The sequence below is a fragment of the Acinonyx jubatus genome, chromosome B2 (assembly GCF_027475565.1).
Source record: "Acinonyx jubatus isolate Ajub_Pintada_27869175 chromosome B2, VMU_Ajub_asm_v1.0, whole genome shotgun sequence".
In the NCBI taxonomy this organism is placed as follows: Eukaryota; Metazoa; Chordata; class Mammalia; order Carnivora; family Felidae; genus Acinonyx; species Acinonyx jubatus.
In genome coordinates, this window is record NC_069385.1 from 2,312,840 (window position 1) to 2,337,454 (window position 24,615).

The 24,615-nt window shown below is 50.1% G+C and overlaps 1 protein-coding gene across 4 annotated transcripts in view; it reads left to right on the plus strand.

The window, feature by feature from the left end:
• Nucleotides 1–316: 316 nt before the first annotated feature.
• UNC93A (unc-93 homolog A) overlaps nt 317–24,615 on the plus strand; it is a 39,542-nt gene continuing 15,243 nt past the window's right edge. The window contains exons 1-5 of one of the 4 annotated variants that reach the window (XM_053221982.1): nt 317–501; nt 11,767–11,904; nt 17,817–17,998; nt 19,002–19,231; nt 20,727–20,852. In XM_053221982.1, coding sequence (XP_053077957.1) covers nt 11,815–11,904; nt 17,817–17,998; nt 19,002–19,231; nt 20,727–20,852 — 628 coding nt within the window. In that variant the 5' untranslated portion in view covers nt 317–501; nt 11,767–11,814. Of the gene's footprint in view, nt 502–4,495; nt 4,738–11,336; nt 11,905–17,816; nt 17,999–19,001; nt 19,232–20,726; nt 20,853–24,615 lie in introns of those variants that run through there. The other 3 variants (XM_053221983.1, XM_027056470.2, XM_053221981.1) reach the window with 3 other exon arrangements.

The window sequence follows — 24,615 nt, forward strand, 5'->3', positions numbered from 1 at the left end:
GCAGGACCCTGGCCCCCAAGGGCCGAGTTGCCCCGCAGGCCATGCGCTGTGAGCGCAGAGCCCTTGCTCACCTGTGAGTCACGATCCCCCGGTTCCCGGACACGTCATCAGCCTGATTTCTCTGTGCCTCCCCACCGTGTCACGGCCTCTGGTCCCACGGCCCTGCCACAGTCATGGAGGTGCGGGGAGAGCTTCCTGACTGAGTGGCAGCAGCAGGTGCGTGGCTGCCTCCCAGACGGGGCGGGGGGGGGGGGACAGCTGATCCTCGGGGGCAGAGAGCAGAGTCCAGCGTGTGGCCACCACGGCGAGCGGGCCTAGCTAGGGGTCTCAGGCCGCAGCACCGCACGTGTCCCCACGGCCCTGGAGGGAATGTCCGCAGGGAGCCGTGCGCACAGCTGTCGGCCGGGCCGCCTCCAGGGGCTCAAGCGCACGTCCTGCTTCTCTCCGGCTCGTCCCAGACAGGCTGGGCCTCGAGGAGCTGCTGACCCCGTGTGGAAGCAGGTAGGGACGAAGCGGACACAGGCAGCAGGGTGGCAGTGGGGTTCCACCACGCTTCCAAGGGACGCCCGCGTCTCGTGCAGGGGCGGCGGGTGGCGGTGAGGCTCCGTCTAGAAGCACAGGAAGCTGTGAGCAGGGCTAGCGGTTTCTGGTGGCAGCTACTTGGACAACCTGTTTGCATTGGCTTTGGGGGCCGGGGAAGCGGGAGAACGCCTCAGAGAGGGTGCTGATGAAGTCAGAGGCTAGAAATAATTCTGAGTTTCAGTTTAATGTTCAGAGTTCTTTGTCACAAAACCCTTTCTATAAATATAGTTTCCTTTAAAAATGTTTACTCTCGGGGGGCCTGGGTGGCTCAGTCAGCTGAGCGCCTGACTCTCGATTTCAGCTCAGGTTATGATCCCACATTTCGTGGGGTCAAGCCCCACGTCAGGCTCTGTGCTGGGCACGGAGCCTGCTTGAGAGTCGCTCTCTGCCCCCCCCCCTCCGCTCGCACACCCTCGTTCCCTTTCTCTAAAAAAAGTAATAACGAAATAAAAATCTTTATGCTTTTTCAAATTAAATGGTTTTCCTAAAAATGGGGGAACGGTATACAGGTGCGTGGGACAGAGGGCACGTTCGCCCCCTACGCCCACACTTGTGCTGTGCAGAGAAGGGTTTGGCCCGAGTCTGCTTGTAGGCTCATTGTATGCGGGTGTGCAACGCGTGCACCTGTGTGTATATTGGTACTCACGTACGCATATGCACATGTGTCCAAGAGGTTTCTTTTTTCTTATTAAATGTCTTCATTTTTCATTGAAGTATAGTCAACACACCGTGTTATATTAGATCCAGTTGTACAAGAGAGTGATTTGACATCCACACACCACACAGTCCTCATCGCCACATCAGACGCCAAACCACTGATCCCTTCCCCCACCCCTCCCCTCCGGTGACCAGGGTGTCCTCTGTGCTCAAGCGTCTGTTTTTTGATTCGTCTCTTTCTTCTTTATCCGCTCATTTGTTTTGTTTCTGGGCCCCATGGAGATGACTTTTTCCATTAAAATGGGCTCGTGCTACTTTTGTTCAAAAACCAAGCAATAATGTTCAGTAGAAGGGTTTATAAAATGTTCTCGGCCACACCACGCTCTCATCCGGTCTGCCTTTCCACATCTTGCCGGCAAATCTTTCCCAGAGAGCCAAGCAGTTCCCAGATAAGCAGCCGCTGGATGAGCTGCAATTTGCAAACAGGTCCTGCGACTTGCCGAAGCGAAAACAGGTCTTACGCAAGGGTTTCCCGAGGTACTACTGAATAGAGTCGTTCGCGCTCCTTGCGACCAAAGGCAAACCAGGAAAACATCCAGCGTTCTCCACAATTCAGGACGCCGTGTGCCACGATAATGACGGGAGCGAAGGAGGCACAGAACTAGGTAAAATCCACACGTGTGACGTTGCTGACTTTGGGGACATAATTCAAACTTTATGGACGTTTGCGTGTTGTGGGATCAAAGGCACAAAATTATCCTTGGAGATTTACCAAGGTAGTTTTACAGCCCCGAAGCTTTGCCTGTGCAGACAAACTAATGGATTGAAAACTACCCAGAACATTCCAGCATGACCACCACTCTGCCGCTCGCCCGGGGATCACGGGCGAAGGTGTATTTGGCCCTTGACTGTCCCAGCTTTCTTAGCTACTCACAGGGCTCCCCAGGACCCTGTTGAAGCAGAAGGTCTCAGGCTCTGCTGGGCTCACAAGACGTGGGGCTGGAACTCTCTGTGGGGGAAGACCCCTCTGGGTGGGCATCGGTGGAGCCGGGCAGCCTCTCTGTCACCCTCGTGGAGATGGGGGCGGGGGCTGAGTGTGATCGCCCTCCGCATACGACCCATCACATGACCTGCTCTACTGGGGGACGGTCTGTACCCCACCTGAACTTGTTTGATTTCTCTGTTTGCTTCGTTGCAAACAAAGCCCTTGTGTTCCGTCAGTGTCCGGATACGATTCTGGGTGCTACGGGCGTATCCGACCCAGGGCAGGCCCAGCAAGTAGCTTGAATGACTGCAGAAGTTGGTGCTGAAGCTCGGGCAGCAGAAGGCCCATTGGAGGGAAAGGGAGCGTGCACGTGAAAAACAAAAGGGGCGTGGGTGCATGTGCATGCACGCGTGTGGGTAAACCTGGCGCCTCCCTTCCCCTCCCAAATACGAGAGTGTGGGGTGCCTGGGGTCTCAGTCGGTTTGGCGTCCGACTTCAGCTCGGGTCACGGTCTCAGGTTCGTGGGTTCGAGCCTTGCGTCGGGCTCTGTGCTGACAGCTCAGAGCCTGGAGCCTGCTTCGGATTCTGTGTCTCCCTCTCTCTCTGTCCCTCCCCCACTCGCACTCTGTCTCTCTGTCTCTCCCTCCTTCAATGAAAACGAAACATTAAACACAATCTTTAAAAATATATGTCCAAAGACAAGAGGATGGTGTGGGGCATTTCCCCTCTCAGACTCGTTCCGCGTCACGACGCTAGCAGGCACACACACGAGCGCTAAGCGTGGCCCGCCAGCCTTTCTGGGACAAGGTGACGCTGCTTAGCCTTTCCAGAAGCCGCGGCTCGGGGGCTCTGCCGATTCCTGTGGAAGATGCGGGCTGTGTGGTCAGGCCTCTGAGGCTCAGGAGGAATGAGCGCCAGGGACCCCGGGGGCGGGGAGGACCCAGAATCGCAGCACGGCTCCGAGGGAACACCGTGAGCATGAACACAGTTGGGAATATTTCAGGTCCTTCTCCGGGCCCTGCTTCTGCTGACTTTGTCCTGAGCAGGGTCTCCGCTCTCTGATAAGTGATGAGGAGCAGGAGGGGCCTCAGCCGAGGGAGGACAGGACCCAGGAGGACCCCAGCCCGCTCCAGAGGACCGCCTACCAGCGTGCTCCTCACAGGCACCCGCCTCACCCACCGGCCAGCCTGCCCCTTCGAGGCTTCAGATGCTTTGAAACCCTGGCTAGGAGATGAAGAGAATGCTTTCTGGAGCCAGAGATCAGAGAGTATAAATTGCTCTTCCAGGAAAAAAAAAAGGAGCCACCAAATACATTTGTTTCCAAAGTATAAGAATTCCGAACTTCAAGCAATAATTTGCTCCCGTCCTCACATATGCATTTTTCATCTTCATTAGATGAAAGTGTAAGTAATGATGATGACAAATTTGAATTTGTATGGTGCTGCTTTTATCAACAAAGGTATCAGGTTTAAATGTCAAGAAAATTGATATTAATTGGCTTCCAGAAGTAATTTCTTTAAAAGAGCCGATCCCTGATTAGACTTCCAAGAATTAAGGCTGTCTTTAGCTTCTTAGCTGGAAGTTTGCTGATCTAAAGTGTGACCTTCTAGGACGCCCCCTGGGAGCATTAGGGGAGCTCAGTGTTAGCCCAACAGTGGCACCTAGTGGCTGGGAAAATCTCCTGCCTGTCAGACCCCATGAGTCTCTAGAACATTCTTTGTCTCAGCCGTGTGCCAGGCACTGAGTCTTTCACCTTAATATCCAGTGAGCGATCCTGAGGATCCAAGCAGATCTACAAAACCATCTTTTTCTCCTCCAAGTGATAAGGTGCTGATGTTAATTTTATTTTTTTTTTAATGTTTATTTATTTTTGAGAGAGAGGGAGACACAGAATCGGAAGCAGGCTCCAGGCTCCGAGCTGTCGGCACAGAGCCCGACGCGGGGCTCGAACTCATGAACCGCAAGATCATGACCTGAGCCGAAGTCGGACACTCATCCGACTGAGCCCCCCGGGTGCCCCTGTTAATTTTAAAGAAAGAGGTGGTTATGGGTATTTTTGACACCCGAAGGCGTCAGCCATTTGAGGCTCACCCCGGGGCCCGGGTTCACAGTTCCAGTTATGCGTTTTGCTAATAATGTTGAAACTGGCTGACAAGTCAAGACAGCTTTCGGGTTTCTGGAATTTCCCATGCTTGTCCCTGCAGGAGTCTGTAAATTAGTGAGCACACACTTCTGAGGCTGGGCCCTCTGCTTACGAGGAACGCACTGTGGCCTCCTCTAAACTTGTCCTCATCACAGGCACGGCCTAGGCACGGTCCTAGTGGACCTCCCTTAGGAGATATTCTGGATGTCGTCACTAGGATGGCAACATAGCTTGTCCCTGACTTCGCTCCCTCTCCCGAGAGCCACTCACGACTATTGGAGAACAACACCAGTGAGAGAATCCCGGAACAGGGGAGTGGGGCCGAGGCACCGCCTGCACCTCAGAGACCAGGCCATCCCGCAGCAACAGGGTAAGAGAGACGACCACACGACCACACGCTAGCCACTCTGCCCCTCCCCTAGGCCAGCACAGCGCCATGAGGACAGGTCTCCCCCGAGCCTCTGGTTCCTCCAGTGGGAAGAGGGAACCTGGGCTCACAGCTAGGCTGCCTGGCACATGAGTCATTTTGTGGGAGCCCCTAATCTGATTTCATACCATGGGGAATGCAGGGGAATGTGCAGGGCTCGACCACTGGGAGTGTGACCCACTGGGAGTGTGACTATCAGGGAGGAGGGGGGCGGGGCTTGCGACAGCACTTGGATCTTGGCAGACCAAGTTCATATTTGCGGTGCCCAAGCAGGGATCCCAGTGAGAGGTTTTGTTCCACAGCAAAACTGCAAAAGTCAGAGGTGCGGTCTGCCCGGGGAACGGGATGGGGTGCAGACCTGCCTGATTCGGATCCTCAGACGAGGATCCTGCCAGCCCTGGAGCCCAGTTCGCCCGTGCCCAGGCAAGGTGCTGAGTCACAGCCCCGCTCACCATGGAGGCTGCCTTCTAGCTCCGTTTGAGCAGAAGGGCTGGCAACCAGTCCTGGAAGCTGTGCACCCAGTTCTGCTGGAGCCCAGAGGCGGGCGGGCAGAGCTGACGGCCCCCAGAAAAAGCCAGCACTGAATGTGGGGGCTTCCCGTGCGGCACACGGCAGGGAAATTAATGCACAGCCGAGTCCCAGCCCCTCCAAACCAGACAGCTTGTTTGGGAAACCGAGAGAAACCCGGAATGTCTTTTCCTCTTCCCGTCCGGGCACAGGGGCTGAGACACAGCCCCATCCGCGGTGCAGAGTGTCTTCCAGCCCCGTATAGACAGAAGGGTTGGTGACAACGCCTGGAAGCCATGTGACCCAGCAGTGCTAGAGCAGAGAGAGGGGCAGACAGAGGCCATAGTTCGCAGAGCAAAGCTAGGGGCCCTGTTCTTCCAGGGAGCTTGGGGTACGGGTTGGCTTGAGTTAAGAAACAAAGAACTCTACCAGCTTTAGAACTGTTTCCCCTGTTGTTCCTGGGCATCCCTGCCCATCTAATTCACAGCCCCGCTCATCACTGAAGACAGCTTTCAGCCTGTCAGGCCAGGGAACCTAACCAAAGCACGTGAGAAGCTGAATAGCCCACTCAATAGTCCTACGTACAGCGGCACTTGAACCGAGGGTCCAGCCTGTGACTTCCCCCATCTGCAGAGCTGACCGGTGGCCTCACCTGACCAGAGAATTCTGGCCCGATTCAGGTCCCCAGACCATGGGCTGTATAGGTCCTGGTCCTGCAGCCCTGCCAAGGCAGGGAAGCTAATTCACAGCCCCAGCTAGTACTGAATATTACCCAGCCCTGGCCAGCTGGTAAATCTGACCAGAGAGTCCAGCCAGACATGGAGCCCATCCTACAGCCTCACTTGAGTAGGAAACAAACCAGCAGTCCTATTCAACAGTTCTCAGCCAGTAGCACAACCCCAATTCCCAACCACAGAGCTGGAAAAGCTGTCTTGCCAAAAATAGACCGTAATAGTAGGGCCCATCTGCCCAAGGACATTACCAGCAGACACACCCAGAAACTCAAACTGAACTGACTGGTGAAGAACTCTCCTTGCCAAAGCAAATCTGGAACATCTAGAAGAGCTCAGTTACTCAAATGCACAGATGCCACTGCAGTGAATCAAGGATCATGAAAAATCAGGTAAGTATGACACCACCAAAGGAAACCAATAAAGCTCCAATCACTGACTCTAAAGAAATGGAGATCTATGAGCCGTCAGACAGACAATTCAGAATAATCCTGTTAAGGAAGTTTAGTGAAGTGCAAGAACACAGACAGACAACTAAACAAAATTAGGAAAACAATGCACGAACAAAATAAGAAGTTCAGCAAGGGATAGCGACCATCGAAGCAAACAAATGAAATCCTGGAGTTGAAAAATTCAATAACTGAGCTGAAGAATTCAACAGAAGAGAAGTTTTTAAGCGTAGACTCAGCCACGCAGAATAAAGAATCAGTGACCTGGAGGACAGAACAATGGAAATTATTCAGTCAGAGGAGCAAAGAGACAAAAGAATGAAAAAGAGTGAAGAAAGCCTGTGGGAATTATACGACACGATAAAAAGAAACAATACTCACATTATGGAAATTCCAGAAGGAGAAGAGAAGGAGAAAGGAACAGAAAGTATATTGAAAGTAACAATGACTGAGAACTCCCCAAACCTGGGGAGAGAAATGGACATCCAGATCCATGAAGTCCAAATAAGTTGAGCCCAATTAGGGCTACACTGAGACAAATTGTAATTAAATTGTCAGCAGTCAAAGACAAAAAAATAAATAAATAAAAATAAACAGAAAAACAGAAAAACAGGAAACAACAAAATGGCAATAGTAAGTCCTTACCTATCAATAATTATTTTAAACATAAAGGGATTGAATTCTCCAATTAAAAGACAGAACAGCTGAATGGATAAACAACCAAGATCACACAATATGCTGTCTAGAAGGGGCTCATGTTAGCCTTAAAGACACTCACAGACTGAGGGTGAAGGAATGGAAAAGACATTTCAAGCAAATGGTAACAACAACAAAGCAGGGGTAGATATATCTACGCTGGACAAAACAGACTTTAAACTAAAAACGGTAACAAAGAGACAAAGAAGATTATTAAATGATGATGAAAGGGTCAATACATCAAAGAGATATAACAATTATAAATATTTCTGTACTCAACATTCGATCCCTAAATATATACAGGAAAAACTAGCAGAGGTAAAAGAATAAATCAGTAAGAATACAATAATAGTTAAGGACTTTACTACCCCATTCTCAACAGTGGAGAGATCATGCAGAGAATCAATATGGAAACAACAGATTTGAGCAACACTGTAGACCAAATGGCCCTAATAGACATGTACAGAGCATTGTAATACACATTCATTTCAGGTACACGTGGGCCATTTTTAGAATAAACTATATGTTAGACCATGAAACAAGTCTTAGCAAATTCTAAATGATTGAAATTATATCAAGTATCTTCTCTGACCACAATGTCATGAACCCAGAAATCAATAACAGAAGGAAAACTGGAAAATTTATAAACACATGAAAATTAAACAACACTCCCCTGAACAACTAATGGATCAAAGAAGAAATTAAAGGAGAAATAAAAAGGTTTTTGAGAAAAACAAAAATGGAAACATAATGTATCAGAACTTGTGAGGTGCAGGAAAAACAGTTCTAAGAGGGAAGTTTATCGCAATAAATTCCTATATTAAGAAGCAAAAAATATCCCAAATAAACAACTGAACTTTATGCCTTAAGGAAAAAGTGAACACAAAGTTAGAAGAAGAAAGGAAATAATAAAGATTAGAGCAGAAATAAATGAAATAAAGAAAGAAAAACAATAGAAAAGATTAGCTAAAGTAAGACTTGGTTCTTTGAAATGATAAAATTTACAAATCCTTACCTAACCAAAAACAAAAGAGAAAGGACCCAAATCAACTAAATTATAAATGAAAAAGGAAACTTTAGAGTGGATACCACATAGATTCAAAGGACCATAAGAGGCTATGAGGAGAAACTATATGCCAACAAACTGGACAACCTAGAAAAAAATGGAAAAATTTTTAGAAACATATAACTACCAAGACTAAATAAGGAAGAAATAAAAAATATGAATAGACAAATTTCTAGGAAGGAGATTGACAAAGTAATAAAAAAATCTCCCAATGAAGAAAAGCCCAGAACCACTGGCTTTATCAGTGAATTTTACCAAACATTTAAAGAAGAATTAACACTAATTCTTCTCAAGCTCTTCCAAAAAATTGAAGAGGGGAGGATGTTTCTAAACTCATTTTATGATGTCAGCATTATCCTGATACCAAATCCAAAAAGGATGCTACCAGAAAAACAAACAAACAAAAGGCCTACAGGTCAATATCCCTGATGAATATTGATGCAAAATTCTCAATAAAATACTAGCAAGCCAAATTCAGCAGCACACTAAAAGGACTGTCCACCATGATCAAAAGGGATTTACCTCTTGAAATGTGAGGATAATTTGACATATAAAAATCAATCATTGTGATACATTACATTAATAGAATGAAAGAAAAGAATCATATAATCATTTTGGGGCACCTGGGTGGCTCGGTAGGTTGAGCGTCCGACTTCGGCTCAGGTCATGATTTCGCAGTTTGTGAGTTCAAGCCCCGTGTCGGGCTCTGTGCTGACAGCTCAGAGCCTGGAGCCTGCTTCAAATTCTGTGTCTCCCTCTATCTGCCCCTCCCCCCACTCGTGCTCTGTCTCTCTCCTTCAAAAATAAATTTTAAAAAAACATAAAAAAATTAAAAAAAAGAATCATATAATTATTTCAATAGAGGCAGAAAAAGCATTTGGCAAAATTCAACATTTTTTTCTCAATAAAAACTCTTAACAAACTAGGTATAGAAAGAACATATCTTAACATCATAAAGACCATATATAACAAGCCCATAACTAACATCATGCTCAATGGTGAAAGTTTGAAAACTTTTCCTCTAAGATCAAGAAGACAACAGTGCCCGCTCTCACCACTTCTATTCAACATAATATAGAAGTCCTAGCTAGAGCAATCAGGCAAGAAAAAGAAATAAAGGGGATCATAATTAAAAGGGAAGAAGTAAAATTGTCTCTATTTGCAAATGACATTATTTTATATAGAGAAAATCCTAAAGATTCAACCAAAAAAACCATTAGATCTAATCAATGAATTCAGTAAAGTTGCAGGATACAAAATCAGCATATGAAAATCAGTAGTGTTTCTATACACCAAGAACAAATGTTTACAAAAGGAAATAATTGAAATTTATCCCACTTGTAAGTGGGATAGCGTAAAAAACAAAATACTTAAGAATAAATTTAAGGAGGTGAAAGATCTGTACTCTGAAAACTATAAGACATTGATGAAAGACATTAAAGAAGACACAAACAAATGGAAAAGTATCCCATGTTCATGGATTAGAAGAATTAATATTGTTAAAATGCTAATACTACCATAAGCCTTCTATAGATTTAAGGCAATCCCTATCAAGATTCCAATGGCATTTTTTACAGAGGTGGAAAAAACCTCCCAAAATTTATATGGAACCACAAAAGACCCCAAATAGCCAAATAAATCCTGAGAACAATGCAGAAAACATCACTCCCTGACTGGAAGCTGTACTATAAAGCACTAGTCATCAAAAGAGTAAGGTACTGGCATAAAAACAGGTGAATACACCAATGGAACAGAAATGGAAGCCCAGAAATAAACCCCAGCATTATACAGTTAACCAATGGTTGACAAGGGAGCCAAGAATACTCAACGGAGAAAAGAAGACAGTCTTCTCAATAAATGGTGCTGGAATAATTGGATATTCACATGGAAAAGAATGAAACTGGGCCCATATCTTACTCCACCCAGAATTAACTCAACATGGTTAAAGACTTAAATATAAGACCTGCTGTCATGAAACGCCTAGAAGAAAACTTAGCAATAAATCTCCTTGACATGACTCTAGGTGGTAATGTCTGGATGCGACACCTACAGCACAGGCAACAAAATGAAAAATAAACAAGCGGGACTTCATCAAACAAAAAGCTTCTGCTCAGCTGAAGAAACCACCAACAAAGTGAAAAGACGACCTATGGAATGGGAAAAGTATTTGCAACCCATGTATCTGATAAGGGGCTAATATCCAAAATACATAAAGAATGCACAAAACTCAATAGCAAGAAAGGACAAAAGACAAATAAACAGCCCAATTAAAAAATGGGCAAAGGACCTGATAGCCACTTCTCCAAAGAAGATCTACAAAAAGACAACAGGTACGTGAATAAATACACACGTCTCGAATCATTAGAAAATGTGAATCAAAACCGCAATGAGATGTCACCTGACACCCGTTAGGATAGTTAAAATTAACAACACTGGAAACAAGGGTTGGCGAGGATTCAGAGAAAGGGGAACCCTCATGCATTGGTGGGAATGCAGACTGGCGCAGCCGCTCTGGAAAACAGTATGGAGGTTCCTCAAAAATTAAAACTAGAATTGGGGCACCTGGGTGGCTCAGTTGGTTAAGCGTCTGACTTTGACTCAGGTCATGATCTCACAGTCTGTGTGTTCAAGACCCATGTCAGGCTCTGTGCTGACAGCTCAGAGCCTGGAGCCTGCTTTGGATTCTGTGTCTCCCTCTCTCTGCCCCTCCCCCTGCTCTCTCTCTCTCTCTCTCTCTTCTTTCAAAAATAAATAAACATTAAAAAAATTTTTTTAAATACTTTGGCCCTTAGATCTTACAATCATGTTAACTATTTTTCAGAAGCTGAGCTATGTGTCTTGAAACTCACATCTATACTCTGTTCTTTAAGACAAGTACATCCAGGGGCGCTTTGGTGGCTCAGTCGGTTGGGTGTCCAACTTCGGCTCAGGTCATGATCTCACGGTCCGTGAGTTCGAGCCCCGCGTCGGGCTCTGTGCTGACAGCTCAGAGCCTGGAACCTGCTTCGGATTCTGTGTCTCTCTCTCTCTGACCCTCCCCCGTTCATGCTCTGTCTCTGTCTCAAAAATAAGCAAACATTAAAAAAAAATTTTTAAAAAAAGACAAGTACATCCATATTCTGCACCATTGACAATTTCTTTCAATGTGAAAGGTACCATTATATACATATATATATATGTATATAATGTAATCATGTTATACATGTATTACATTATATAATATATATAACGTGAAAATCATTATTTTAAAGATTATATCTGCTAGAAGTTAATAGGGGGAAAGTTCAAGTACAAGCTGATAGAAGTCCGATCTTTTGCCCCGTTACTGTGGATTGTAGTTACTGTGGATTGCAGAGAAGGTGAATACATAGCAGCGTCCCTAGTGTTTCACGGTGTCGGTGATAACCAAGCTCATGAACTCCCATCAGCCTTAATGACCTAGGTGCCTCTAACTCCGACGAGAGACAGAATGTGACTTCTTGGTACAGACTGCTTTTCCTGTGCCCCCGTTGGTTTCTTTTAGGGAACTACGAACCTACGTGTCCACTGATGGTTGACGTCTTTAATCAGGATGATGGAAAGCAGCCTGAAGAATGTTCTTGTGGTTTCGTTTGGATTTCTGCTTCTCTTTACGGCCTACGGAGGTCTGCAGAGTCTGCAGGTAAGCGAGGACACTTCTGAACAAACGTCCATCTCTTGGCCTCTAAGAATCCGCAGGGTCACAGAAGACAAGGAATGTAGGATTTCTTGTTAACCGATTCACTCCCAAATCCTCTCAAACAGTGGTTTTTATGTGCTTACAAATGTGCAGCCCCACCCTCTCCAACAGGATTGCACAACAGGGAGTGTGTGTTTGACCCTTGGACAAGGACTGTGGGTCTTGGGCTCGTGATGTGATTTGCCTTTGACACAGTTAAAAAGAGAGAGGCACACGGGAGCGGCGGGGTGGCTTAGTCGGTTGAGCAACCAACGTCAGTTCAGGTCATGATCTCACGGTTCGTGAGTTCGAGCCCCGCATCGGGCTCCGTGCTGACAGCTCAGACCCCGCTTCAGATCCTCTGTCCTCTCTCTCTACCCCTCCCCTGCTCATTCTCGTTCTCTCAAACATAAGTAAAACACTCAAAAAAAAAAAAAAAAGAGGGAGAGTCACAGGATGACTCATTGCGGATTCTGTGTCTTCGTGCCTTTGGCTTTGTGGTTGGGGTAGTAACATAAATTTATCCTATTTTGCTAGACCATAGAGATTCCAAGCTTCTTTTTTTTTTAATTTTTTTAATGTTTATTTATTTTTGAGAGAGACAGAGCATGAGCATGAGCATGAGCATGAGCAGTGGAAGGGCAGAGAGAGAGGGAGACACAGAATCCAAAGCAGACTCCGGCCCCTGTCAGCCTGACACAGGGAGTGAGCCCACAAACCGCAAGATCATGACCTGAGCCGAAGTCGGACACTTAACCTACTGAGCCACCCAGGCGCCCTGAGATTCCAAGCTTCTTTAAGCAAAACAGTGAACTAGGACAAAGTTGTCTCCATAGCTTTGACCCCAACCCCCATGGCACTCTCTCCTCCTCAAACCTCTAAAAGGCTGTAACAAGAGTCACATTTGCCTAAAAGTAGATTGGCTGTATCTTCCCCAGGTAGTTACTTGTTGTTGTTGTTGCTGTTGTTGTTGTTGTTGTTTCCTTTTTAAAGTTTATTAGAAGGAGCGTGTAGGTTTCATGAGCAGTAGAAAGGTGTCAGATGGTTTCCCTCTCTTCTCTTCCTCATTTCCTGTCGTCTGTTTCTCTCAGTAACTAGCTCCTTTCTCTTGTTTTTCCAGCTTCTGCTCCATAATGATTTTTGGCTCTGATGTAGGAGACCTGTTTTTGTTTCTGTTTTAAATCTGAGTTAGTTAACATACATACACAGTGTAGGGTTGGTTTTGGGAGTAGAACCCAGCGATTCATCCCTTGCATACAACACCCAGTGCTCATCCCAGCAGGTGTCCTCCTCGATGCCCATCCCCCAGCCCCTCCCCCCTCCCCTCCAGCAACCCTCAGTTTGCTCTCCGTATTTAAGAGTCTCTCATGGTTTGCCTCCTTCTCTTTCTTATCTTGTCTTTCCTTCCCTTCCCCTGCGTTCATCTGTTTTGTTTCTTAAATTCCTACATATGAGTGAAGTCATATGGTGTTTGTCTTTCTCTGACTGACTTACTGTACTTAGTGTAACACACTCTAGTTCCATCCACGTTGTTGCAAACGGCAAGATTTCATCCTTTTTGATTACCGAGTAATATTCCATTGTGTATATGTTGTCTTTATCCATTCATCACTTGATGGACGTTTGGGCTCTTTCCATACTTTGGCTATTGTCGATAGCGTTGCTATAAGCATTGGGGTGCATGTGTCGCTTCGAGTCAGCACTCCTGTATCTTTTGGATACATACCTAGTAGTGCAGTTGCTGGGTCGTAGGGTAGTTCTATTTTTAATGTTTTCAGGAACCTCCACACTGTTTTCCAGAGCAGCCACACCCGTGTGCATTCCCACCAGCAGTGCAAAAGGGTTCCCGTTTCTCCGCATCCTCACCAGCATCTGTTGTTGCCTGAGTTGTTAATGTTAGCCACTCTGACAGGGGTGAGGTGGTATCTCGTCGTGGTTTTGATTTGTATTTCCGTGACGATGAGTGATGTTGAGCATCTTTTCATGTGTCGCTTGGCCAACTGGATGTCTTCTTTGGAGAAGTGTCTTTTCACGTCTTCTGCCCATTTCTTCACTGGATTATTTGTTTTCTGGATGTTGAGTTTGACTAGTTCTTTATAGATTTTTGTACATTAACCCTTTATCTGATACGTCATTTACAAATATCTTCTATTTTATTTTAAGAGAGAGAAGGAAAGAGAGAGAGAGGGAGCAGGGAAGGGGCGGAGCGAGAGGGAGAGAGAGAGAATCCCAAGCAGGCTCTGTGCTGTCAGCACAGAGCTAGATGTGGACTCAGTCCTGTGAATCATGAGATCATGACCTGAGCCGAGATCAAGAGTTGGACACTCGACTGGCTGAGCCACCCAGAGGCCCAGTTGCTTGTGTTTGGAAGTGTACTTAACACAGGGGCCACAACCCAGAGAGAGCAGGTGGCCCCCACCCCCCGCACACCCAGGCCCACCCCAGTCTGCCTGGGGTCTTGGGAGTAGAAGCACCCACGATCATTGCTGAGGTGCCCTCTTCCTTGGAAGACATCAGAGGACCAGACCTCCAGCTCTGTGCACCACCCCGCCACCCACTTCCCCCACCCTCTGTCCCAGCCCGAACCGCCTTATCTCCTCCTTTGCTGGTCCAGAATATGTAAACATGGTTTAACTGAGATAAGTGTCTCCATTGGTCAGGACTGGCTTAAGCAAAGGAATTCAATGACATGGACAGAAGTGACCTGAGGCATGACTGCATCCCCGCGATGCTGGAAGCACCTGTCTGTCCCTGTCATTTCCTTTGGCTTTCAACTGGCGGGCTTCATTCCCAATCCCCAGGGTCCCAGCCCTGATCTGGACTCACCCCGGGACCCAGGCACGCATCTACACAGCTTTCCCCCTGCAGCAGCTGCAGCCTTCACACCCCTGTGGCTACTGATCTGCTAGTCCTTCACATCTCCACTCGGATGTCACCTCTTTCCCTTCCTTGCTCCCTGGAGCTGAAGTCTGGGTGGGGTGCTCACAGGTGCTGAGGCAGACGCCTGTGATCGTGTGATGCCAGGACCACAGCCACCGCTCCAGGACCGAGTCCCCCTGACCAAGACGGGCCAGACACGCAGGGGGCAAACAATGGATAGTTCTGTGAATGAGAGTCATCGGTGCGTGCTAATCTCCAGCTGAACTCTCTTCTCAGGCTCTCTATGGGCTTAAAGATCCGACCCTACTCCCCAGTACTGAGCTGGGACCTATCTTGGCAGGCTGCCCAGCATCATCTCCCAGAAGAACTTGACGGCTCTGGCCATCGTGCAATGTTCCATGCTGCCTCTCCGCCCAGGATGAGGCCCGTAAAAACGCATCCCCACATCTCCTGCCCTCGGCACCTCCCACCCTTCCCCAGGTTCCCCCTCATCCTCCAGATCTCATTTGGTCTTCACTCCTTCTAGAAAGTCTTCCTGACCCCACTGGGCTGGCCCGAGTTTCCCTTGCAGGACTCACTCCGCACTGCAATAGACTTTTTGCTGCTGTTAATGATTCCTCTTGGCTCCTGTCCACTGTGCACTCCTGGAAGGCAGCGGCTGCTGAAATTTCCTTTTTTTCCACTAGAGCAGGTGCATACAGCCTCTGCGGGTAAGCGTTTAAGACTCTGTTTGTTGAATGAGCTGAGTGAATGTCCCAATTGTTTATGCAGGCAGATCTTGCACAATTCGAGCTCAACATGCACACGTACTTATCTTCACACGTGTATTTGCCGACTGGCTCTCCTAACACAGGCAAACAGGTGTTTGAACGTGGCCATTCACGTAGAAAAGAAATTTGCTTTTAAAATTCCACTTTGGCTTCTGGCATCCGTCTTCCTTTTCGGTGGTTTGCAGTCAAATCTGATTACAAGTGCCTTATGCACTTCGTTGGCTCGCGGCGGTGCTGTGGGCGGAAGAAGTCCCAACGCAGAGCGACGCCTCGCGCCTCTCACTCACACCCAAGGAGGCGAGCCCAGTCAGACAGGAGGAGTTAACGCGCATGTATGAAGGAAACAAAGCCTCAGGCTCATCCAGCTCTCTCGCTCCGCACTCTTAGCAGCCAGAGTTATAAATGGAAATTTCCAGCTAACCCCCACGGCAGAACAGAGTGCTCAATTTCCACCTTCCAACCAGATGTCAGAATTCTCTTGGGACTAGCTGTTTTTATCATCCGTTTTAATTCATCCGCAAATACCCGTTTAAGTACCTGCTTTGGGCTAGGCATCAGGAGAGATTTGGAAAAAGCAGAACATTTCCCTGCGTTCGAAGGTATCGTTGTCAGCTGGGGTGACATCGTGGGTCAGCATGTGGTGTGTGCCAGAGGTCAGGCAAAATTCCAACAGCAGATCAGAGCACAGGTCTCCGTGGATGACGTTACCCAGGAGCCCTCAGACACCCCTGATCTGCGCTGGAACAATGGGCACCCTCTGGAAAGCGAGGACAAGGAAGGTGGGAGCACGTCGGGGGGCCGGGCAGCAAAGGAAGCGGGAATCCTGGACCGGTGGACACAAGGCAGAGTAAGAAGTCAGCCCGAGGGTTTGGGATTCCGGGGGGCAGATCGGCAGTGAGGGAATGTCAGAGAGCAGTACCTGGCCGCGTGGTACAGGGTCCCTCGCCACAACACGTCTTGCAGGGGCGACCAGGCAGGAAGGGATGTTAGAAACCAAGCATTAGAGTACCAGCTTCCAGATCATCTGGGCACCCCACTGTGCGTGTCAGTCTGCGAGCAGACAGTGTCCCCTTCTTTATCTCTTCCACGAGGACAGTAACTCTGTTTCCTCAGCTTAAAGGGGAGAAATACAAAGCTCTCCTAGAGATAAAAACGGATTCACAGAAGGCATGTGGCCATCTGCCCCAGAGTGACCCCAGCACTGGGCCTCAGGCTTTCCCTCTCCCCAGGATCTAGCAGCAGCTGACTCATGGTTTGGACTGTGCTTTCTCCCAGGCCTCACCTGTCAGCTGGGGCGGGGGGGGGGGGGGGAAGCACCTATCATCTGGGAGGGGAGAACCTGTCAGTTGGAGGGGAGCACCTATCAACTGGAAGGGGAGCACCTGTCAGCTGGAGGGGAGCACCTATCAACTGGGAGAGGAGCATCTGCCAGCAGGAGGGGAGCACCTATCCTCTGGGAGGGGAGAACCTGTCAGCTGGAGGGGAGCACCTGAGCATCTGTCAGCTGGAGGGAAGCACCTGTCATCTGGGAGGGGAGCACTATCAGTAGGAGGGGAGCACCTGAGCACCTGTCAGCTGGGAAAGGAGCACCCGTCAGCTGGGATGGGAGCACCTATCCTCTGGGAGGGGAGAACCTGTCAGCTGGAGGGGAGCACCTGTCAGCTGGAGGGGAGAACCTGTCAGCTGGGAAGGGAGTACCTGTCAGAGGAGGGGAGCACCTGTCAGCTGGGAGGGGAGCACTGTCAGCAGGAGTGGAGCACCTGAGCATCTGTCAGCTGGAGGGGAGCACCTCTCATCTGGGAGGGGAGCACCTGAGCACCTGTCAGCTGGGAAAGGAGCACATATCTTCTGGGAGGGGAGAAACTGTCAGCTGGAGGGGAGCATCTGTCAGCTGGAGGGGAGCACCTGTCAGCTGGGAAGGGAGCATCTGTCAGCTGGAGGGGAGCACCCGTCAGCTGGAGGGGAGCATCTGTCAGCTGGGAGGGGAGCACCTGTCAGCTGGAGGGGAGCGCCTCTCAGCTGGGAGGGGAGCATCTGCCAGCAGGAGGGGAGCACCTATCCTCTGGGAGGGGAGAACCTGTGAGCTGGAGGGGAGCACCTACAGCTGGGAGGGAGCACCTCCTCAGAGTAGCCTGTTGCTCGTGGCCTCAGGGACCTAGTGGTGACCCAGAGCTCTGTCCCCTTGGCTACTGGCCCCTCTGACCAGGGCTGGGTTTGTCCCCACAGAGCAGCCTGTATGGCGAGGAAGGGCTGGGGGTGACGGCGCTCAGCACGCTGTACAGCGGGATGCTCCTGTCCTCCATGTTCCTCCCACCGCTCCTGATTAAGAGGTTCGGCTGCAAGTGGACCATCGTCATCTCCATGTGCTGCTACGTGGCCTTCTCCCTGGGCAACTTCTACGCCAGCTGGTACAGCCCACACGGCTCGCGCCCGGGTCTGGCTCAGGACGCAGGTTCCTGCTCAGGAGCACTGAGCTGGAGCCCGCTTGAGGGCTCCCTGCTGCTTTCACTTTAAAATGAGCCCGTTTCCGGAAATTCCTGTCTGCTGCTGGGACAGGACAGGCTTTCTTCCCCTTTTTTCCCACCAAGATGTCTCTGTCCCTTTTGCTAGGCCCATCTCCTCCCCTGCTTCCCAGCCCTGACCTTCCCTCACGTCTTTCACGGGCCTTGAGTTTCCCTGTCTGCACCAGGGGCACTTTTATGGCCCCAATGATGAGAGCTAGACCTTGACGAACACGTCGAGGGTGAATTTCAGGAGACTTAGAAGAAGGTGACCCGAGGACCCAACACCGTGGCCTCACCCCATCACAGAGAGTGGACACATCAGGGTGCAGGGGCCCGGCCTGAGACCTACCTCCTCCCTGATGGAGAGGCGTCCTCTGGGACCAAGCTCCAAGGGCACCGGCCCCACAATCTTATTCCCGGGAACACACCTATCAAAGATCCCTTGGAGGGACACCTGTTGTCACCTAGGACGTGATGATTACGGTGATTTCACGTTCTTCTTTTTCTTATTGCCATGGAGTTTTCACACAGAGTCCTCAATGAAGAAGGTAAACCAATCACTCAATCGATCGATCAACGTTTCAAAAAATAAATAAATCGTTTTAAACTAAAGCTGTTAGAAATACTCAAAAACCACCCAGCCTTATTTGTAATCCCAGCTCATTGGTGGTTGCTTGCAAACACAAAGAAAACTCACTGGCAATGAATTTGTCTCTTGCAAACTAACCAGAACCAGAAAAGGCACCGAGTTGGGTCCTTTATCTGGGTCTTGTGGTGAAGCCGTCAGTCTAACCAATCCATAAACATGACAAGGCTTACGACGGGCTAGGCATGGAGTTTCCTTCTCTGCAAAGGTAGGGAAGATTGGAGGGGGGAAGGTACTGTCTGTCTGTGTTTTATTTTACAGGTTCACCTTGGTTCCGACCTCCATACTGCTGGGTCTGGGAGCAGCTCCGCTGTGGTCTGCTCAGGGCACGTACCTCACCATCATGGGAAACACACAAGCAGAGAAGGCAGGGAAAGTTGGCAGAGACGTGGTGAACCAGTATTTCGGCACCTTCTTTCTCATCTTCCAGTCGTCCGGGGTGTGGGGCAACCTGATCTCATCTCTGGTGTTTGGCCAGACACCCAGTCAAGGTAAAAGGAAACGGGGCTCCGTGATGACCCCCGAGAGGGCCCCCCATCCCATTTACACATGTCTTTATTCCACAACTGGAGCAGGTGAATCACCTAAAGACATGGTTCTCAACTGCCTGTGCCCAGCCTTCCCTGGTCCCCATCTGTTCCCTGGGGGAGTCTGGGCGTGTCCGTCTTGTCCACAAGTGCCCTGGCCATTCTGACCCTGCCCTCTGTGGGCAGGGGGAGCCCCCCAGAGTAGTGTCCTGGGAGAACAGAGGGCCACTGCCAATGGACCTTGGGTTCCTGGAGTCATCACTATCCTTTTAGACTAAGAACAGGCTCGACTGATTTATTGTCCCACTGAATTGATCCACTATCCATTGTCTTAAATGCTCCACAAACGACCTGTTGTCCCATAACCGATTTGAACATTTGACGGCTGATGTCTTAACCCATGTTTTCATCTGGACGTAAAGTGTGGATCTGTTTTGTGCCTGCGCCCTCTGACGTCTGAAGATTTAAACCAAGGACAGAGGGAAATAAATCTCTTCAATTCTTACAGGAAACCTTTATCGATAGGGGTGGGCAGAGGTCCTGACTCCTGACTGCTATCTGGATTATTTCTGCCTCTTTGTCCTGGACCTGCATCCTGCCATCCCCTATGAAGTCCTGCCTTTGGGGGACTCCCAAATCCCCCTGGCCCTGTTCCTCATGTGATGCCATCACTTGCTAAGTGCATGGAGAAGGGAAACCAGCAGGTCATAGACACCCGTTTTTACTCATTATTGCTGTCGAGGTCAACGATAATCCAACAGAAACTGGGACTAAGTTTCGGTCTCTACAGCATGACTGGTGGGAAATGGAGTGGACAGGTTTAAAGCCATTCAGGCAAGAGAGCTTAATTCTCTAAGCGACCCTGGGACCCAGACCCCGAGGAGCGAGGCATTCCAAGGGCCCGGCGAGCGCACCAGCCAAGGGGGACTTGTGGCGCTCCATGTGATGACATCTGTATCACGACAGATGTCCTTTCTTCCATGACGTCCGCCTCCTCCAGAGACTCTGACACAGTCTGGGAGCCTCTGGTGGTGCCCATTTTATTCTTTTAGCAGATTGGGAAACCAGCATTCAGGAGAGGGCCAAAGCGACCTGCCCAAGGTCATGGGACCACTACAGATGAGTGCGAAAGAGAACGCAGTGGTCCTGACACCTAGCCTAAAGCACCTTATTTCTTCTTGATTAGTTCGGAAATGTTGGATGTTTTCATTATGTCCGAAAAGTAATACAAGTAGCTGTTGTGCAGCGTGTCTTAAAATCATGGATACGGACACGTGCCCGGGGGAAGTGTATCTGGAGGCACTTGGTCAAACAGACCCATGTCTCGTGGCTTTGACCCATCGTGACTCTTGGCCCTGGGGTGTCCAGGCCCCTGTTGGCTGCACACTTGAATCCTCATGCCCCTTGTCCTATCAATTTTCCACGTCCTCCTGTCATCTTTTTGCTTCCGACTGCACAGAGGCCATCCCAGAGGAGCAGCTCCTGTCTTGTGGGGCCAGTGACTGTCTGATGGCCACAGCGTCCACCAACAGCACCCAGCGACCCTCGCAGACGCTGATCTACACCCTGCTGGGCATCTACACGGGTATGTGCTCACGGCGGGCCGAGTCCCAGGGGAAGCAAACCTAACTCTTCCCTGGGTTGAGAAAGAGCATCTTCCCAACATACAAATATTCCTGTAAAGTGTGCTCAGCTTTGCACCGATGTGTTCTTCGTAGGAAATCAAGTGCAGAAGACCAGGGCTGTCTAATAGAGTTTCCTGCGATAACAGAGTCATTTTTCTTCTGCAAAGTTCTGTAGCCGTCAGCCCCATGTGTTTATTTACATTTTTACTACCTAAATTAAAAATACTGTTCCTAAGTCACAACAGCCACATTGCAAATGCTTGATGGCCACGTGGGGCCGATGGCTACCATACTGGATAGGACCAGGGTATACCACGGTATTGATGGATTGGCTACTTGTGTGTCAACTATGTCCAAGTGACCCTGGAAATCCAAAACCCTGTAAGTTGTCATCTTTTTCTGAGGAATATATTTGAATGGCTCTCGCTGGTGTGGGGCCGGGGTCCTTCCTGAAGTGACCATTCTCCAATCAGGAAGACCCCAGGCTTCTCAGCTACTGGTCACAATGCAGCTGAAGGACACACACATTGGAAGTTCATGGAAAGATGGCTGCCCAAAGGGAGTTCATTCTTCTGCTGGTTCTTATCCTTAGAAGCTCATGTTAATGCAAAATATTTATGTGAATCATTTTCTAAATGACCTCCCTGTTAGAGTCACTAGATTTATAATCAAAGGGGGTATTTTTAGAGTAGTGTTTTTTGTGTTGGCTGGGTCGGTTTGTTTGTTTTTACCATTTGAAGAGAATTTAAATCTATTCTTTGTCCTTCTTAAAGATCACGGGTCTGAAACATGTTGAATTTGGTGGGACTGAGTCCAGGATCCTAATGGGATCAAAGGTTACCAAGGCTGCATGTGCCGTCAGAATCCGTCCCTATGCTGAGACCATCAGTTGCCAGCAAAGTCACCTCCAGATCAGAGGTCACTGAGTGAGAACTTGTAAAACAGCCACTTTGTGTTGGCAAAGCGGAGCGAGCACCAGCGAGTGCCACGCCATGACGTGGACTTTCTCCGGTCCTGAAACTAGTAACTCAGGACCTTCCATAAGCTCAGAGCCCGATGCAGGAGAAGATGTGTATTCGGCTAACAGAAATTCGATGCATGTGTTTTGAACGAGGTTTCCAGCTGACACGTGGTCACATCTTCTCGAGGGATTGGGGTCCAGGGCAACTTTGACGAGGCGGTGGTACCGAGCGGGTGTCGAAGGACGAGGAGAGGCTTACCAGGCAGAGAGGGAGGGGGGAGAGGGCACTACAGGCAGAGAAGCACAGAGGCGCTGGTGTGGCCGCGGCAGACGGGGCTCTGGAGGGGACAGAGGAGCCGGAGACCGTTGTGGGATGAGCCGTGACCCACCGTGGAAAGCCTCGATGCTGTGCTAGACGGTCTGGACAGGTGTAGACTCCTTTCCCGGACAGACTGCAGCATTAGCGTCCTTTGGAAATACAGAAAACTCGTGGGCAGAGAAGCCGGCCCTTGTGAGACCCCCCCACCCCCGCCCCAATCTGCAGGAAGAATGAAGAGTAAGGGGCAGCGAGCGTTTAACCACAAAAACTAAAGCTTCTGTTTGTCCCCCCGTCTGCGAAACAGCAGTGTTCCGGTTTTTCCCCCACCGGCCGGACACTAAATATTCTAGGCTTGAGGACCGAGTGGTTTCTGCTGCAACTATTCAGTGATGTTTTTGGCAGGAAGAGAGGCCACGGGTAACATGTAAATGAAGAGCGAGGCTGTTTTCTTTTCTTTTTTTTTTTTTTTTGATGTTTATTCATTTCTTGAGAGAGAGAGACAGAGCATGAGCGGGAAAGGGGCAGAGAGACAGGGAGACACAGAATCCGAAGCAGGCTCCAGTCTCTGAGCCGTCAGCACAGAGCCTGACGCGGGGCTCGAAGCTGTGAACAGGGAGATCACGACCTGAGCCGAAGTCAGACGCTTAACCGACTGAGCCACCCAGGCGCCCCGAGGCTGTTTTCTAATAAGACTTTACTTACGAAAGCAGCCAGGAGCAGGTGCTGGCCCGCGGCTTGCGTTGCCCTGGTCCCAAGGAACAGCACAGGCCGTGGAAAATGCGTTTTTTGCATCCTCAGCCCCCGTGTGAGGTTCCCCTGCTCAGCACGCGGCCCTCAGTCCCCTCCGGCAGGTCTCTGGCCGCTGCCCCAGGCCCGACGTTAGCCAGAACTCGTGCCCACGGCATCCAGAGGCCCGAGGGAGTGGCAGTCCAGACGGTCGTGTCAAACGGGCACTGTGCACGTGTCCCATGAAGAAATCGTCTCTGATTATTCGTACCCTGGCCTCACGCAGGGTTTCATGGGTCTCCCTCCTGTGAGCAAGGCCGTGTTACCGTAGAAACACACACGCACACACAAAGCAAACCGAAATGGAGAAGAACGGACTAAAGGAAAGAACTCCGCCTCCCCAGAGTGTTTTCCCGCGATCCCTGAGCTCTGTCCTCATGAGGAAATTCCTTTCGAAGCCATTCGCTCCAGTATACTAGACGTGCGACGCACGCACATTCACGCCCCTTGAGAAGGTTCTGGGTCGGGCGGCCCTGGACCGTGTGTGATTTTTCCTAGTAAACACGTGGCTTCCGTACCGCGACCCACCCGCAGGGCTGCCTCGAGGCTCTTATCCTGGGAGTCATGTGTCCCGATGGCTTCACGCGCCTGCCCACGGGGGAGGTCGTGGCCCCGGTCAGTGGGGAGCTGACGGCACGCCTCCTCCACATGGTTACACACCCGTCTTGCCTGTGCATGGACCGCTCTGGAAACCGCTTCGCAGCTGAGATGCCCAGAGGCCCCCTGCACGTGGCTCTGACTGGTGGCACTCACCGGGTCTCCAGGGGACAGGTAGTGACCGCCCACGACCTCGGACGGCAGTTCAGCAGACTTCCGTGCGCCGTGTGTTGGAAAGTGTCGTCAAAATGCGGAGTTAGCCCGACCTGGGGAGAGAGGATTGTGTTCAGCCCAGGGGAAAGCGGCTGAATGACAGAAATCAGGCTTAGAAGTAGATCGGCACCTCCGGGGTGTGCGGGGCATGTGGGGACAGGTCCGGCATCTCTGCTGACAACGTGGAAGGGGGCGGGTCGTGAGCCGGGCGCTCCCCCAGCACCGGGCCAGCGCACCGTGCAGGCGGACGCTGAGACCAAGTACAGAGAAAAAAATAACTCGAGTCCCCTTCAAGGCTGCCGGGCCTCAGCCATTGGGCTAGAAATCCCTGGCGGCCCCTCAGAGAAACGGAAAAAGCCTCCCGGCTCCCGAGTGCCTCTGTGGCTCGCAGAGCACCGTGTTTAGCACTGAGCCAGGGAGGAGAAAACCGGGTATACGCGGACCCCACACCACCAGCAAGGAAAGAGGTGTCCGTGTGAACAAGAGTCAGTGAGCTGTAGCCCTCGATCCGGGTATCGAGGTGGGTTCGTGGTGCAGACGGAGGTCCGGTCACCACTGGGGAATCACGAAGGCGCATGGTGTCCCCCACTGCGGGGGGTGGGGATGAAGAGTTGTCTTGAACAAAACCCGCTTGCACAGTTAGCGCACTCGCACCCACCGTGAAGGGGGCGCCCCCCGCGCCGTCCCTCCGCCCGGGGCCCGGGCTTCCGCGGCCCCGGGCACAGCACCCCACCTGCAACGGCGCCTCTCGGCGCCCTCCCTCACCCAAAGCCCGCAGGTGCGCGGCTCTGCTCTGTCCTTCCCCTTGGCCGGTCCCCTTGGGGGATCTGCCTCCTTAGCGCACCTT